The sequence below is a fragment of the Rhinopithecus roxellana genome, chromosome 5, assembly GCF_007565055.1.
Source record: "Rhinopithecus roxellana isolate Shanxi Qingling chromosome 5, ASM756505v1, whole genome shotgun sequence".
Lineage (NCBI taxonomy): Eukaryota > Metazoa > Chordata > Mammalia > Primates > Cercopithecidae > Rhinopithecus > Rhinopithecus roxellana.
The window spans coordinates 161,223,800-161,241,657 of record NC_044553.1 but is presented as its reverse complement, the minus strand read 5'-3'; the positions used below and the strand labels follow the sequence as shown (position 1 = coordinate 161,241,657).

Here is a 17,858-nt window from a genome sequence, read left to right as displayed (position 1 = left end):
GCACCACTGCACTCCAGCCTGGGCGACAGAGCGAGACTTCGTCTCAAAAAAAAAATAAATAAATAAATAAATAAATAAATAAATAAATAAATAAAAGCCTATTGAAGAAAAGACACCAAACCAAGCACATATTCTTAGAAAATTCAGCCACTATTTAGCTCTGACAAGTTCATACTATATAACACTTTAACAGCCAAGTGCAGTGCCTCACTCCTGTAATCCCAGCTACCTGGGAGGCTGAGGCAGGAGGACCACTGGTGCCCAGGAAGTCAAGGCTGCAGTGAGCCATGTTCCCGCCACTGCACTCCAGCCTGGGGGACAGGGTGAGATCCTGTCTCCCAGAAAAAACAAAAAAAAAAAACAAAAAAAAAAACAAAAAACTTAAAACCTGATTTGGCGGTTCAAAAAACCATGCTACCACCCTCAAAGAAATCAGACATACATGACACCACCAGCTCCCAGAAGACTCTCTGGTACTGAGTAAGATCAAAACCAGTTAAGCACCTACTCTTCTCTTCCTCCTCCCCTGAACTCCCTATATCCATGCTAAGTTTGAAAGCAGAACACCAAGCCCAGCAGCTTCTTTGTCAATAAAAGTAAAGCAGGGCAGGAACTACAACCTTCAGCGAAAGTATGGGTATAAACAGTCAGGTGCAGTGGCTCACACCTGTAATCCCAACACTGTGGGAGGCCAAGGCAGGCAAATCACCTGAGGTCAGGAGCTCAAGACCAGCCTGGCCAACATGGTGAAACCCGCCTCTACTAAAAATATAAAAATTAGGCTGGGCACGGTGGCTCATGCCTGCAATCCCTGCACTTTGGGAGGCCGAAGCAGGCAAATCACTTGAGGTCAGGAGCTCAAGACCAGCCTGCCCAACATGATGAAACCCTATTTCTACTAAAAATACAAAAATTAGCCAAGAATGGTGGCATGCACCTGTAATCCCAGCTATTCGGGAGGCTGAGGCAGGAGAATCACTTGAAGCAGGGAGGTGGAGGTTGCAGTGAGCCAAGATCATGCCACTGCACTCCAACCTGTGCAACAGAGTGAGACTCCATTTTCAAAAACAAACAAACAAAACCACAAAGACACACACATGGCCTAGCCTACAGTCAGGATCATCAATATCACCATCTTCCAACTCCGTATCTTGTCCTACTGGAAGGTCTTCATAGGCAATAAGACACACAGAGGTGTCACACTCTAGAGTAACAATGTCTTCCTTCTGGAATACCTCCTGAAGGACCTGCCTAAGACTGTTTTACAGCAAACACAAGTTTTGTAAGTAGGAATACACTCTAAAATAACCATACAAAGTATAGTATAGTAAATCCACAAACCAGTAACACAGTTATTGTCATTATCAAGTACTATGTACTGTATATAACTCCATGAGCTAGATTTTATAAGACTGGCAGTGCAGTAGGTTTGTTTACACCAACACCACACAAACACCTGAGTAATGCTACACACTGTTGCACTATAGACAAGGTGAAGTTACTAGGTGACAGGAATTTTTTAGTTCCATTATAATCTTATGGGACCACTGTCCTTGACCAAAATGACATTTGTTTTGCAATACATGACTGTATGGATAGCCTTCAGTCACACCATCAAAAGAAATGGCTCTTCTAAAAAAAACTCCAACCATGTTCTAAGTTGTGAAGATGACTATTTCAACATACATGCAGGAATAAAGCAACTCAGTCTAATTTGTCCCCAGGCAACCAAGCTAAATACCTCCCATTTCACCTGTGTTTTCACTGCTAGGAAGAAAAGGAATGTAACTGGACTACAAGTTTGCTCTGGCAACCCTAAACATAAAATTCTCCAACACCTGGGGCCACATGGAAACAACTAATCAATGGATCCAATAAAGCCTTGCTCCTAAGTGTTTTTTCTTTTTTCTTTTTTTTCTTTTCTTGTTTTTTAGATGGCGTATTGCTCTGTCACCCAGGCTGGAGTGCAGTGGCACCATCTCGGCTCACTGTAACCACCACCTCCCCGACCTCCCAGGTTCAAGCAATTCTCATGCCTCAGCCTCCCAAAGTGCTGGGATTACAGCCTGGCTAATTTTTTTGTATTTTTAGTAGAGACAAGGTTTCACCATTTTGGCTATGCTGATCTCGAATTCCTGACCTCGGTGATCCACCTGCCTCAGACTTCCTAAGTGCTGGGATTAAAAGAGTGAGCCACTGCACCCTGCCTAAGTGTTTTCTCTTAAAGAGGATTCTGGCTGACCCTCTCTAAAATACACTAAATTGAATTCTGACTATACTTATAAATCAGAATTCTTGTATTTATAATTAACGGTCTATCTTGTTGATCCTTTTCCTTTCTTAGAGAAACATACAATAACGATGCATCTTACAGCTGAGGGCCTCTCGGACTCAATTACCGTGGCAAGTTATTAGGCGGAACCAGAAGACTCAGCCTCTCAATGCTGAGGAAACAGAGGTTTCCTCATCTGGAAAATGGAGATAGTGACTTTACATACTATGACTGTTGTGAGGGTCAAACGATTTGACGTGTGTTAAAACTAGCCTAGCACAGAGTAAGCAACCTGGATAGATCATTCTTTTTTTTTTTTTTTTTTTTTTGAGACGGAGTCTTGCTCTGTCACCCATTCTGGAGTGCAGGTCGCCCATTCTGGAGTGCAGTGGCGCAATCTCGGCTCACTGCAAGCTCCGCCTCCCGGGTTCACACCATTCTCCTGTCTCAGCCTCCCAAGTAGCTGGGACTACAGGCACCCACCACCACACCCGGCTAATTTTTTTGTATTTTTAGTAGAGACGGGTTTCACCATGTTAACCAGGATAGTCTAGATCTCCTGACCTCGTGATCCACCCGTCTCGGCCTCCCAAAGTGCTGGGATAGGCTTGAGCCACCGCGCCTGGCCGATAGATCATTCTTTCAAGGGTTTTCTGTTAGTGATGACAAACTTGTACCTCCTTATCCACACACTACCCATTGCCTTATAAGGAGTGGCAAATCCCTAAGACAGCTATTTGTTTTAGTCTATAGCATTTTAACCTTTCGTGGGAAACTAACTGACCATTATAGGATCAAAGCTGTAACTTTAACCTTTAATCTATATGCTACTATAACTACATACTAGGCAGAAATTAAATCAGAGCGTTTCAAGTCATCCAGCACTGTGATTCGGGTCAACTAGTTAATAGCATGCCGAAATGAGATGAATAACTTAGTTGAAACAAAATAACAACAAAATTCTCAATTCTCAGCAACATTCATCTTAGAAATCATGGGTATATACCAAGACCAGTCTCTGAGTAGTCTCCAATCAGGAATATATTTTTATCCCTTGTCAAATAAACTAAATCCTCCTCCCCCCAACACACATAATATTAAAGAAAAAACAAAAAACATATATGCAATTCTAATAAATAATTAATATCCAAATATATAAAAAAAAAAAAGAACTTGGCCGGGCACGGTGGCTCAAGCCTGTAATCCCAGCACTTTGGGAGGCCGAGACGGGCAGAGCACAAGGTCAGGAGATAGAGACCATCCTGGCTAACACGGTGAAACCCCCTCTCTACTAAAAAAAATACAAAAAACTAGCCGGGTGAGGTGGCGGGCGCCTGTAGTCCCAGCTACTCAGGAGGCTGAGGCAGGAGAATGGCGTAAACCCGGGAGGCAGAGCTTGCAGTGAGCTGAGATCTGGCCACTGTACTCCAGCCTGGGTGACAGAGCGAGACTCCGTCTCAAAAAAAAAAAAAAAAAAAGAACTCACACAAATCCATACAAAAAAACCAACACCCTATAGAAAAATAGCAAAACAGCCTAGGAAACATGGTGAAACCCTGCCTCTACAAAAAAATACAAAAATTATCCAGGCGTGGTGGCACACTGCTGTAGTCCCAGCTACCTCGGAGGCTGAGGTGGGAGGATCACTTGAGCCCAGGAGATGAAGGCTGCAGTGAGCTGAGATTGATCCATTGCACTCCAGCCAGGGCAATAGAGCGAGACCCTATCTAAGGGGGGAAGAAAAAAAAAGAAAGAAAAATAGCAAAAGAAAGATACATTCACAGGAGAAAACTGAGTGGCAAAAAACAAACAAAACATTTACAAAGACACTCCTGGGCCAGGGGTAAGATCAACAAAACCTGAAACCCCATCTCTACAAAGTATACAAATATTAGCTGGGCATAGTGGCAGGAGCCTATAAACCCAGCTAATCAGGGGGCCAAGGTGGGAAGATCACTTGAGCCTGAGAGGCTGAGGATGCAGTGAGCCAAAATTACACAACTGCACTCCAGCCTGGATGACACAGCCAGATTCTGTCTCAAAAAATACATATGAACAAATAAATAAAAAACCACTATTTTCGATACTTAGCTAAAAGACACTTAGCACTTTTTGTCACGTTCTTTCCTGGGTGTGGTGGTGAAAAACTGTAGTCCCAACTACTCTGGAAACTGAGGTATGAAGATCACTTGAGCCCTAGAAGTTCGAGGCTACAGTAAGCTATGATCACGCCACTGCAGTCCAGCCTGGGCGACAAGAGTGAGAACTCATCTCAAAAAACGGGGAAAAAAGGCCGGGCGCGGTGGCTCAAGCCTGTAATCCCAGCACTTTGGGAGGCCGAGACGGGCGGATCACGAGGTCAGGAGATCAAGACCATCCTGGCTAACACGGTGAAACACCGTCTCTACTAAAAAATACAAAAAACTAGCCGGGCGTGGTGGCGGGCGCCTGTAGCCCCAGCTACTGGGGAGGCTGAGGCAGGAGAATGGCTTAAACCCAGGAGGCGGAGCTTGCAGTGAGCTGAGATGCGGCCACTGCACTCCAGCCTGGGCGACAGAGCGAGACTCCATCTCAAAAAAAAAAAAAAAATAGGGGGAAAAAAAGGTTCTTAAAAAAATTAAAAATTAAAAACATAAGACACTTAACCTCATCATCAACTGGAAAACTTAATTACAGGCACAGTGACTCACGCCTGTAATCCCAGCACTTTGGGAGGACACAGCAGAAGGATTGGTTGAGCCTAGGAGTCGGAGACCACACTGGGCAACTTGGCAAAACCCCGTCTCTACAAAAAGTCTAAAAATCAGTCAGGCATACTGGCTCACGCCTGTAGTCCCAGCTTCTCAGGAAACTGGGACAGGAGGATCACTTGAGCCCCGGAGGCTGAGGCTGCAGTGTGCTGTGATTATGCCACTGCACTCCAGCCTGAGAGGCAGAATGATAACCAAGTCTACAAAAAAAGAAAGAAGTGGCCAGGTACAGTGGATCACGCCTGTAATCCTATGACTTTGGGAGGCCAATGTGGGAGATCACTTGAGGTCAGGAGTTCAAAACAAGCCTGGTCAGCATGGTGAAACCCCTTCTCTACTACAAATATTTTTTTAAATTAGCCAGGCGTGGTAGCACATGCCTGTAATCCTAGCTACTCGGGAGGCTGGGGCAGGAGAATCACTTGAACCTGGGAGGTGGAGGTTAAAGTGAGAGGAGATCGCGTCACTGCACTGTAGCCTAGGCAACAAGAGCAAAACTCCATCTCAAAAAAAAAAAAAAAAAAAGAAAAAAAAATGCTAATATAAACCTAGCATTTCAAAATACATTAATAACCTAACTAACACCATGACGAAGATAGGGTGAAAACGAAGTTGTTTACCTTGCTAGTAGAAATGTACTTGTTTGGAAAGCATAAAAGTACATTAATAGCACAGATTATTCCATTTACAAAAACACTAATAATAACAAGAAAACGTATTATCACACATTTTTTTTTTTTGAGACAGAGTCTCGCCTATCGTCCAGTCTGGAGTGCAGTGGCATGATCTCGGCTCACTGCAACCTCCACCTCCCGAGCTCAAGCAATTCTCCTGCCTCAGCCTCCCAAGTAGCTGGGATTACAGGTACCTGCGACCATACCGAGCTAATTTTTATATTTTTAGTAGAGACGGGGTTTTGCCGTGTTGGCCAGGCTGGTCTCGAACTCCTGACCTCAGGTGATCGACACGCCTCACCCTCCCAAAGTGGTGGGATTACAGGTGTGAGCCACCATGGCTGGCCTCACACACATGTATTGAAGTACAAAAACATGTATGGGAATTCTGACAGCCTTGAGAGTGTGCCACTCAGACTTCCCTTCGAGAGAGAAAATGTTGCAAGGGGTGTAGTTAACTGACAGTCTCAGCTGCCAGGAATCTACTACAGCACCCATACCAAAGCAAAGCTACTCTAGGCTGCTCCCAGCCAATGACTGAACACAGCAGACATTCACAGGGCAGGACCATTCCTGCCCAACAGACTCTTCCAACAATCTACTCTGGCTCAGATTTTCTCTGAACTGCAAGCTGCACTGAAGTTGGAGGTTCCTCTATCCATCATTAATCATCATTCCTTCCCTCTCTTCTTTCACAGGTGTCACACGTGCTTCCAGTGTAAAGGCTCTTGCCACCTACACCTCCTTCCTCTCTTCTTTATCCTTCCCAAGTATACCCTACCCTAATGAACCTCTTGCATATCTTAATTCTGTCTTGTCATCTGCTTCTCAGAAGATGCAAACTATCACAGAAATAATATAAATCAACTGTGAATTAATGAATAAAGAAGGCGGGAATGAGGCTTTAGCTGTACCTGAAGCAAATATAACCTAGTATTAAATCAGTGTTTGGCTGGGAGTGGTGGCTCACGCCTGTAATCCCAGCACTTTGGGAGGCTGAGGCGGGCGAATCACAAGGTCAAGAGATCGAGACCACTCTGAACAACATGGTGAAACCCCGTCTCTACTAAAAATACAAAAATTAGCTGGGCATGGTGGCATGCACCTGTAGTCCCAGCTACTGGGGGGCGGGGGGCGGGGGCTGAGGCAGGAGAATTGCTTGAACCTGGGAGGCAGAGGTTGCAGTGAGCCAAAATCATGCCACTGCACTCCAGCCTGGCAACAGAGCAAGACTCCATGTTAAAAAAAAAAAAAAAAAACGAGGTGTTTAATCAAGTCACGGGTACTGTTCTATTTGAAATGTTTTGTTTTTTCACAGCTCTACCTTCACCACTCTATCCTCCTTATGATGACTCGTAAAAAGGCATATTCTAATTATGCACATTAACTATCCTATCCTACCAATTTTCAAAATTTTACTCTGACTAGGCCTGACGGTTCGCACCCATAATTCCCAGTTTTGAAAGGGCAAGGCAGGAGGATTGCTGAAGGCCAAGAATTGAGACCAGCCTGGACAACAGAGCAAGACCTCGTCTTCACAAAAAACTTAAAAATTAGCTGAGTAGGGCAGGGCGTAGTGCCTCATGCCTGTAATCCCAGCACTTTGGGAGGCTGAGGTGGGCAGATCACAAAGTCAGGAGATCAAGACCATACTGGCCAACATGTTAAAACCCCGTCTCTACTGAAAATACAAAGATTAGCTGGGCGTAGTGGTGTGTGCATGTAATCCCAGCTACTCAGGTGGCTGAAGCAGGAGAATCACTTAACCAGGGAGTCAGAGATTGGCGTGTGCCGAGATTGCGCCACTGCACTCCAACCTGGAGAGACTCTGTCTTAAAAAAAAAAAAAAAAAAAAATATATTAGCTGCGTATGGTGGCATGTGCCTACTGTCCCAGATACTCAGAAGACTGAGGCGGGAGGATCACTTGAGCCCAGGAATTTGAGGTTATAGTAAGTTGATTACACTACTGCACTCTGGGTGACAGAGTAAGACCCTGTCACAAAAAAATAAATAAAAATAACAAAACGGAAGAACGAATTTTCAAAGACATTATTGTATAACTGACATCATCACAGACCACTCATGCTGAAAAGAACCAGATTCCCGGTTGAGGAAACTGAGGTCCCTGGAGATAAAATGGCCAGCTCTATCTTACATCCCCTTCTTTGTCAGAGACAGGATACTCAATCTCCTGATAACCAGCTTTGGGTGTCTCCCTACCACACTATCTAATGAAACTGATCACTCACAAAATTCATCATTACCTGCTAAAACCCTGACCTCTCATTTGGGTGAACACTGCCTTAAAACAGTGTTTAAATCACACAGCATTGGCCGGGGGCAGTGGCTGATGTCTGTAATTCTAGCACTTTGGGAGGCCAAGGCAGGTGAATCATCTGAAGCTAAGAGTTCAAAACCAGCCTGGCCAATACGGCGAAACCCCATCTTTTTTTTTTTTTTTTGAAACAGAATCTCACTTTGTCACCTAGGCTGGAATGCAGTGGTGCCATCTCCGCTCACTGCAACCTCTGCAGCCCAGGTTCAAGCAATTCTCCTGCCTCAGCCTTCTGAGTAGCTGGGATTACAGGCATGCACCACCACGCCCAGCTAATTTTTGTGCTTTTAGTAGAGACGGGGTTTCATCATATTGGCCAGGTTGGTCTTGAACTCCTGACCTCAAGTGATCCACCTGCCTCGGCCTCCTCTCAAAGTGCTGGGATTACAGGCGTGAGTCACCATGCCCGGCCAGCAAAATACCATCTCTACAAAGAATACAAAAATTAGCTGGGCATGGTGGCACACACCTGTAGTCCTAGCTATCAGGGAGGCTGAGGCAGGAAAATCACTTGAACCCAGGGGACAGAGGTTGCAGTGAGCCAAGGTCACGCCATTGCTCTCCAGCCTGGGTGACAAGAGCAAAACTCCGTCTCAAAAAACAATAAAAATAAAACTAAAATAAATAAATACATAAATAAAGCACAAAGCATTGCCAGGCGTATGCCTGTAATTCCAGCACTCTGGGAGGCCAAGAGAGGAAGACTGCTTGAGCACAGGAGTTTGAGACCAGCCTAGGCTCACGCAAGGTGATACACACATGTATTCCCAGCCACTGATGAGGCTGAGCGGGGAGGACCACTTGAGTGTGGGAGGCAGAGCTTGAAGTGAGCCAAGATTAGGCCACTGCACTCTAGCCTGTGTGACAGAGCAAGACCTTGTCTCAAAAACAAAAAATCACAAAGCGTTCACCATAATTTTGGTATATCTATTTTTTTACAATGATCTAAAGCATAAAAAAAGCAGAACATAGAATCACCAGTGAAAACAAATGAAAGGCATATCGACACCCTGTTCAGTAAAATTACCTATTCCGCATGAAAACATAAGTTTTCCGACAGAAGTCAACTCTGAAGTGACAGTTAAGCCAATGATAACCACAAATTTTCAGATCTGATTAAATATATTGGATTAAACATTCAAAATAAAGGTTGCATTTTGAAAGGGCCACTATCTCAAAAACATCCACTATTAACAACGTACACGAGCCGGGCGCGGTGGCTCAAGCCTGTAATCCCAGCACTTTGGGAGGCCGAGACGGGCGGATCACGAGGTCAGGAGATCGAGACCATCCTGGCTAACACGGTGAAACCCCGTCTCTACTAAAAATACAAAAAACTAGCCGGGCGAGGTGGCGGGCGCCTGTAGTCCCAGCTACTCCGGAGGCTGAGCCAGGAGAATGGCATAAACCCGGGAGGCGGAGCTTGCAGTGAGCTGAGATGCGGCCACTGCACTTCAGCCTGGGAGACAGAGCCAGACACCGTCTCAAAAAAAGAAAAAAAAAAAAAAAAAACAATGTACACCTCTGAAGCACCAAGGACGTGAATAAACAGAATAAAAATTAAAAATTAAAATTAAAAAATAGTAATGGCCGGGCGCGGTGGCTCACGCCTATAATCCCAGCACTTTGGGAGGCTGAGGCGGGCGGATCACGAGGTCAGAAGATCGAGACCATCCTGGCTAACACGGTGAAACCCTATCTCAACTAAAAATACAAAAAAATTAGCCGGGTGGGGTGGCGGGCGCCCGTAGTCCCAGCTACTCAGGAGGGTGAGGCAGGAGAATGGCGTGAACCTGGGAGGTGGAGCTTGCAGTGAGCTGAGACCACATCACTGTGCTCCAGCCTGGGCGACAGAGCGAGACTGTCTCAAAAAAAAAAAAAAAAATAGTAATAATAATGGCTGAACATGGTGGCTCACACCTGTAAGCCCAGCACTTCGGGAGGCCAAGGCAGGCAGATGGCTTGAGCTCAGGAGTTCGAGACCAGCCTGGACTACATGGCAAAACCGTGTCTCTACAAAAAATACAAAAAAATAGTCAGGCATGGTGGTAGACATCTGTAGCCCCAGGTACTTGGGAGGTTAAGGTGGGAGGATGGGCCGGGCGCGGTGGCTCAAGCCTGTAATCCCAGCACTTTGGGAGGCTGAGACGGGCGGATCACAAGGTCAGGAGATCGAGACCATCCTGGCTAACACGGTGAAACCCCGTCTCTACTAAAAAAATACAAAAAACTAGCCAGGCGAGGTGGCAGGCGCCTGTAGTCCCAGCTACTCTGCAGGCTGAGGCAGGAGAATGGCGTAAACCCGGGAGGCGGAGCTTGCAGTGAGCTGCGATCCGGCCACCGCACTCCAGCCTGGGCAACAGAGCGAGACTCCGTCTCAAAAAAAAAAAAAAAAAAAAAGGTGGGAGGATGGCGTGCACTTAGGAGGTTCAAGTTCACTACCGCTGTGATCACACCACTATACTGGTGACAAAGTGTGACCCTATCTCAAACAAAAAAAAGAAAGAAAAATATTATTCATTTCAAAATAAGTGATGTTTTGCTAATGTAGGAAAGAACTAACCAGAGGTAGGATAGATGAGCATCCTCACTCTTACCCTACTATTCTGTTATTAAATTAAAAGAAACCCATGACAACTCAGCATAATCTAAGGCAGACAGTATGGAAAGGCAGTCTGGATAACACATGTAAGAACAAAGCCTAAGTTAAAAGTGTAGGGCTACACTTTGGTTTTTAACTTTTTTTTTTTAACTCTTTAAAAGTTGGTAAAGCTTTTTATTTCAGTGTAAACAGAAATGGTATTCTAATTACCAAGCAATGCCACACTACATCGATCTAGTCTAGGTATTAATTTTTTTTTTCCTTTTTTTTTGAGACGGAGTCTCGCTCTGTTGCCCAGGCTGGACTGCAGTGGCCGGATCTCGGCTCACTGTAAGCTCTGCCTCCCAGGTTTACGCCATTCTCCTGCCTCAGCCTCCGGAGTAGCTGGGACTACAGGCGCCCGCCACCTCGCCCGGCTAGTTTTTTGTATTTTTTAGTAGAGATGGGGTTTCACCGTGTTAGCCAGGATGGTCTCGATCTCCTGACCTCGTGATCCGCCCGTCTCGGCCTCCCAAAGTGCTGGGATTACAGGCTTGAGCCACCGCGCCCGGCGGTATTAATTATTTTATAAGAACTGAATCAGGGCTGAGCGTGGTGGCTCACGTCTGTAATCCCAGCACTTTGGGAGGCTGAGGCGGGCGGATCACGAGATCAAGACCAACCTGGCGAACACAGTGAAACCCCATCTCTACTTAAAATACAAAAAAATTAGCCAGGCGTGGTGGCAGGCGCCTGTAGTCCCAGCTACTCAGGAGGCTGAGGCAGGAGAATGGCATGAACCTGGGAGGCAGAGCTTGCAGTGAGCCAAGATCGCGCCACTGCACTACAGCCTGGGCAACAGAGCGAGACTAAGGGATGACAGAATTAAATCTTTCTTTGAACTGTATAGGAAATATCAGTCTTAGCTCCAACCATTTGCTTTCAAACCTAAATAGGGTCAACCTGGCACACTGCAAATAAGTAAAATCTGACTTAAAAAAATCAGACTGGGCACAGTGGCTCACACCTGTAATCCCAACACTTTAGGAAGCCACGGCGACCGGATCAGGAGTTCGAGACCAACCTCACCAACATGGTAAAACCCACCCCTACCAAAAACACCAAAATTAGGGCCGCGCAGTGGCTCACGCCTGTAATCCCAGCACTTTGGGAGGCCGAGGCAGGCAGATCACCTGAGGTCGGGAGTTCAACATCAGCCTGACCAACACGGAGAAACCCCATCCCTACTAAAAATACAAAATCAGCCGGGCGTGGTGGCACACGCCTGTAATCGCAGCTACTAGGGAGGCTGAGGCAGGAGAATCGCTGGAACCCGGGAGGCAGAAGTTGCGGTAAGCTGAGATCATGCCATTGCACTCCAGTCTGAGCAACAAGAGAAAAAAACTCCGTCTCAAAAAAAAAAAAATTGCAAAAATACCAAAATTAGCCAGACATAATGGCACACGCCTTTCAAGCCCAGCTACTTAGGAGGCTGAGGCAGAAGAATTGCTTGAATCTGGGAGTGCTTGAACCTGGGAGGCAGAGGCTGTAGTGAGCTAAGATTGTGCCACTGCATTCCACCCAGAGCAACAGAGGAAGAACCCATCTCAAAAAAAAAAAAAAAAATCGAAGTCAAATTCCTCCATTCATGCATCTCTACCATAGTTTGTTACTTATTTTCCTATAATAAAAACAGAGGCCGGGCACGGTGGCTCAAACCTGTAATCCCAGCACTTTGGGAGGCCGAGACGGGCGGATCACGAGGTCAGGAGATGGAGACCATCCTGGCTAACATGGTGAAACCCCATCTCTACTAAAAAATACACACACACAAAAAAAAACTAGCTGGGCGAGGTGGCGGGCGCCTGTAGTCCCAGCTACTCGGGAGGCTGAGGCAGGAGAATGGTGTGAACCCGGGAGGCGGAGCTTGCAGTGAGCTGAGATCTGGCCACTGCACTCCAGCCTGGGCAACAGAGCGAGACTCCGTCTCAAAAATAAATAAATAAATAAATAAATAAATAAATAAATAAAAACAGAAAAGAAAAAAAAAAAAGCTGTCTGTTCACATCCACCTCTCTGTTTAATTCTAGTAAACGAGAAGAACAAAGGCACATTCACAACTCAGGTAGAGGCAGGGCATGGTGGCTCATGCCTGTAATCCCAGCACTTTGGGAGGCCGAGGGGGGACAGATCATCTGAGGTCAGGAGTTCAAGACCAGCCTGGCCAACATGGTGAAACCCTGTCTCTACTAAAAACACAAAAATTAGCCGGGCATGGTGGCACGCACCTGTAGTCCCAGCTACTTGGGAGGCTGAAGCAGGAGAATCACTTGAACCTGGGAGAGGATGGTTGCAATGAGCCGAGATTGCACCACCGCACTCCACTCCAGCCTGGGCAATAGATCGAGACTCTGCCTCAAAAAAGAAAAGAAAGGAGGGAGAAGGGACAGGCACAGAGGCTCATGCCTGTAATCCCAGCACTTTGGAAGGCCTAGGCAGGGAGATCACCTGAGGCAAAGAGTTCGAGACCAGCCTGGTCAACATGGTGAAACCACATCTCTACTAAAAACACAAAAATTAGCCAGGCGTGGCCGTGGACACCTGTAATCCTTGCTACTTGGGAGGCTGAAACAGGAGAATCACTTGAACCTCGGAGGTGGAGGTTGCAGTGAGCCAAGATCATGCCACTGCACTCCAGCTTGGACAACAGATCGAGACGCGGTCTCAAAAAAAAAAAGAAGGCGGCCTTCCTCAGTCCTCCACTCCTGTCGGGATGTCAGGACTGCGAGAACTCCGTCCGAGAGCCCCACCGGGGGGCTCTGTCGGCCTTCTTTGCCGGAGGCCGACAGACCTCTTCCCCACACCTTAGGTGACCAAAATAAACTTGCAGTTTTGCTCCTACAAAAAAAAAAAAAAAAGAAAAAAACAAGTAGGAGGAGGAAATAAAAACTAGTAAGGCTCAAACTCTCAATTCTTAATTTATTACTCAATTCACTACTCTTAACTTGCAGTCACGGAGTGAACCTGTCTTAAATCTTAAAGAGCTAAGAAAGAATTGTGCCATAAAACAAACATGTTGGCTGGGCATGGTGGCTCACCCCTGTAATCCCACCACTTCGGGAGGCTGAGGTGGGTGGATCACCTGAGTTCAGGAATTCCAGACTAGCCTGACCAACATGGAGAAACCCCATCTCTACTAAAAACACAAAAAATTAGCCAGGCATGGTGGTGCATGCCTGTAATCCTAGCCACTTAGGAGGGTGAGGCAGAAGAACTGCTTGAACCTGGGAGGCAGAGGTTGCATGCGGTGAGCCGAGATCATGCCGTTGCACTCCAGCCTGGGCAACAAGAGCGAAACTCCGTCACACACACACACACAAATAAATAAACGGGTTGTATCATTTCTATTCCAAAATGGAAGTCTTCCTTTCCCTTAAGCTTTTCAGTTAAATGAGAAGACACACAAAAAACCACTAGAAAATAGTAAAATCTCAATTTTCTGCTGTATCTAGGGCTGTGTCCCCCTGCTCAGGTTGGCAAAACAAGGTTTGAAATTACTTTACACCAGTTAGATTCCTTGCCAGATTAAAACAAACACAAAATAAGAAATTTGGAAATTTTAATATCAAGACTCAACCAATTGGCAGCAAGACTATGCAGCAGAACAGTTAGATGTTTTCCTTCTCATTTTTGAGACAGGGTCTCACTCTGTCACCCAGGCTGGAGTGCAATGGCAAGATCACTGCTCACTGCAGCCTTGACCTCCCAGAGATCCTTCAAGCCTCAGCCTCCAAAGTAGCTGAAACTACAGGTACATGCCACCAAAAATTAGCCCAGCTAATTTTTTTATTTTTTGTAGAGATGGAGTCTGACTATGTTGCCCAGGCTGGTCTCCAACTCCTGGGCTCCAGAGATCCTCCAGCCTTGGCCTCCCCAAGTGTTGGGATTACAGGTGTGAGCTACTGCAATCTGCTAGATGTTTTCCATTTTAGAATAGCTGATTGCTAGCAAGTTTATGCTCATACCTATTCCAACAAAAAGCCCAAGGACAGTTCAACATATTACATTTGCTGTTTCAAAGAAAACTACAACTCCAAAGAAGTCAAACTCATTACTAACAATGCAGAGCTGACATCAACATTTCGATGAATGTCAGAAATCTAATTCCTGTTGCTGACAAATACGCCCTTTTCCTTAGTCACATCCAACACATCTAAATAAAGTTTTCAAAATTTATGTTAATAAAAATGTACCAAAAAGCCTACCAACTTACTCAAAGATTTGTGGAAGTCGATTTTTAAAAATAATACATTAGGAACATTTGGTGACAAGCTTTAAGTTCTGTGTTTTAAAACAAAGATAAGACTTGACCTACAAAATGAAGACAGGGTCAACTGTAACCAAAAAACAGTATGCTTCCCCTGGTGGCCAACCGAGGAATGGAGGAGCCAAGCATACAAGAGAAATAGCCTGGTCACCTAGTTCTATCCTGTCACTCATAAATGAGAAGTGACTACCAAAAAAAAAAAAAAGAATTGGGGAGAAGGAAACTATCAAAAACAATTAACATGGACTTAAAAGGAACACAAACCTTACGTCGAGAAATCAAAATTTAGAAGGCCAATTTAAGATAAGTCATTTATTTCCAGAGTGTCCAAGAGCTCACCTAGGACCTTTATGTATTTTCACTTCAAAGGGCAGTTTAGTACCTTAATAACAGCTTGAGAGCAATCGCCTTTTTCAAGGACTAGATCATTGCAATTTTCTGCAGTCTTGTTTCCAAGGAAAAAACATGTATGCATTTATCTTTTAAAATAAACTAGTGGTATAACCTACATAGAGAACTCCAGCTCTAAAGCCCTCCAGCCAGGGAGGATTGTTAACTCCAGCTTTACAAGATGCTCTGTTGAATTTTATTTCTGAAATAAATCCTACGTTCTTTCAAACATTTTCCATACCAACAACCTTTAAAGACAGTCTCATACAGAGACTGGCTAGAATCTCATGCATTAAAATCTGACGAATTCCTTTGTCTGATTGGATTTTTTTTCTTGTACCACTTTAAATTTGCTTCTACACAGAATAGCAGCCAGGGAAGTAAGTGTTCCATTCTAGGGTGTAGGACTTTCTTGTAGGTGAAAAGCATTTGTTAGCCTAAAGCTTCTGACGGTTCTCAATTTCACAACCTCTTCCTCCAAAAAAAAAAGGAAACACACACATTTACAAATAGGTCCTAAAATAAAACTGCCACACGCGAGGCTCTCTTCCCCAGGCAGGTGCCCTCTGGAAAACACACTTCCTTTATTGACTGATTTTGGGGGGTCGTTCTTCTGCTCGCTTCTGGATGGGAGGAGAGTCAGGAACCAACAAGAGCCAGAGGCTGGAAGGAGAAGCTAAGGCGTGGGGAGCAGCCTTTGGGAAGGGTTCCGACAAACGGGTCTCTGGGGACCTCCTAAGTCCGGGGCGCTCGCAGGACGCTAACTCTCCGGCACTGCCACCCTTTACCCCTGGCCGAGGCGCAGCTCACCTGGACGCAGGGACCCCCAGCGCCCCCAGGCCAGGTGTGGCCGCCTCCGACGCCACCTGCAGTCCTCGGAGGCGCAGGGGGCAGCGGCGCCGGCCCGGCTGGGGGCGACCTGGCCTCCACCGGGTGCAGACGCACGTTTGCCGAACACTCGTGTGCGTGTGCGCCTCCTCGTCCTCGCCCTGCTGTTCTCCCCACGGACGGCAGGGCGAACGCACACACAAAAAGAAAGTTGTCGGCGGGCTCCCGCCCCCTCGGGCTCGCCGGGTACCCGGGGTTCCCGCTCATCCCCGCCGCCGGCCGCCCGGGGCCGCTACTCACCGGGGTCGAAATCGGGCACCACCGCCTGGTACTGGGGTCCGACCCTCATGCCACCGCCACCTGCGGGGGAAGCAGAACACGGCGGTCAGCGCGGCGCGGGGCCCGGGGCCCGTGGCCGCGGGGGCGGTTGCCACCTACCGTGCTCCTCGTCGCTGGACGATCCCGAGCTGCCTTCCTCCCAGGAGTTGCTGCTGCTGTTGCCATTGGGCGCCGCCGCCGCCAAACTTTTATTCTGGCCATTATTGGGGGCGGCGGCGGCCGAGGCGGCGGCGGCCGAGGCAGAGGAGGCGGCGGCGCCCGAGGCGGCAGTGGCGGCTGGCGAGGCGCAGGCGGCCGAGGCGGCGGCGGCGGAGGCGGCGGCGGCGGAGGCGGCCGCGTTGTTCCTCCCTCTCCGCTTCCCTGAGACCTCGGGGCCCTTCTCCACCATGGCCGGCATCGGCGGGGGCCGGGGCCGTGCGAAAGTGGCGGGGACCCGCGGCTCCTGAGGAGGGGGCGCCGAGCCGGGGGAGGGGGCGCGGGGCCGGGCGGGCGCTACGGGAGCCCACGGGCGCGAGTCCGAGTCGGGGGAGGCCCAGACGGGTAGAGCGCGGAGCAGCTTCAAGCACCCAGCGACGAGCCGAGCGCAACTTTCGCTCTCATCGCCGCCCTCACTTCACTGGCACCAACTACTCCGGGAGCAGCGAGCGGAGAGGGGAGGAGGCAAGGGCGGGGCCTGCAGGGGCGCCGGGGGGTGGTGGGGGCGCGCAGCCCAACTGACGCGGGATGGCTCCGCCCCCTCGCACTCCCATTGGCTCTGGTGGGATTTGGACGGCGAGCGGCAGCCGGGTTGGCTCCGCGAGCCCGTCCGTCCGGGGCGGCGGGGCGGGGGAGCGGGGAGGGGCGGCTCCGGGCTTCCGTTGGCGAGGTTCGGTTGACGCGTATCGCCCGCCGTACGTGGTTTGAGGTTTGCCATCTCCCTACGCCCCATGATCCTTCTCTCCAGGCAGCGGCGAGGAGTTCGCGGCCCTCCCCGCCCCCTCCCCTCGGCCGCGGCCCCCGCCCCTACTGCCCGCACACGCCTCCCGCGGCCTCTGGCCCCCCTCCACGGGACCCCGCTGAGAGTCCCGTCGGCTTCTCAAAGTAAAATGTGCCTGGCGCTGGAAAGCCGCGGAGCCCCCGGCCGGGACTACTTTCCGCTGCGCGGAGGGGTACGGGCGCGCTCAGACGCCATACAAAGAGGAAACTAATTGGGGGAAACTCGCTGCGCCCCCGCCTTTCCCAGGGGACGCGGGGCTCGCGGGGGCGGGGGCCGCGGCGCGGGGGACGGGCTTCCCAGGCTGCCACCTCCCCTGGCGCAAGCCGCGTGGGGACTCGGGTCAGCCGTGCTGCCCGTTAATTGGGTGGGGGAGGCGGGGACCCC

General features: G+C 48.2%; 1 protein-coding gene across 1 annotated transcript in view; it reads right to left on the bottom strand.

Moving 5' to 3' along the window:
* The window catches only part of RCOR1 (REST corepressor 1), a 131,854-nt gene extending 114,676 nt beyond the window's left edge, over window positions 1–17,178 (bottom strand). The window contains exons 1-2 of the mRNA XM_010353711.2: window positions 16,598–17,178; window positions 16,460–16,519 (exon numbers count right to left, since the gene is read on the bottom strand). Of these exons, the coding sequence (XP_010352013.2) occupies window positions 16,460–16,519; window positions 16,598–16,895 (358 nt within the window). The 5' untranslated portion in view covers window positions 16,896–17,178. The remainder of the gene's footprint in view (window positions 1–16,459; window positions 16,520–16,597) is intronic.
* Between the last annotated feature and the right edge of the window lie 680 nt (window positions 17,179–17,858).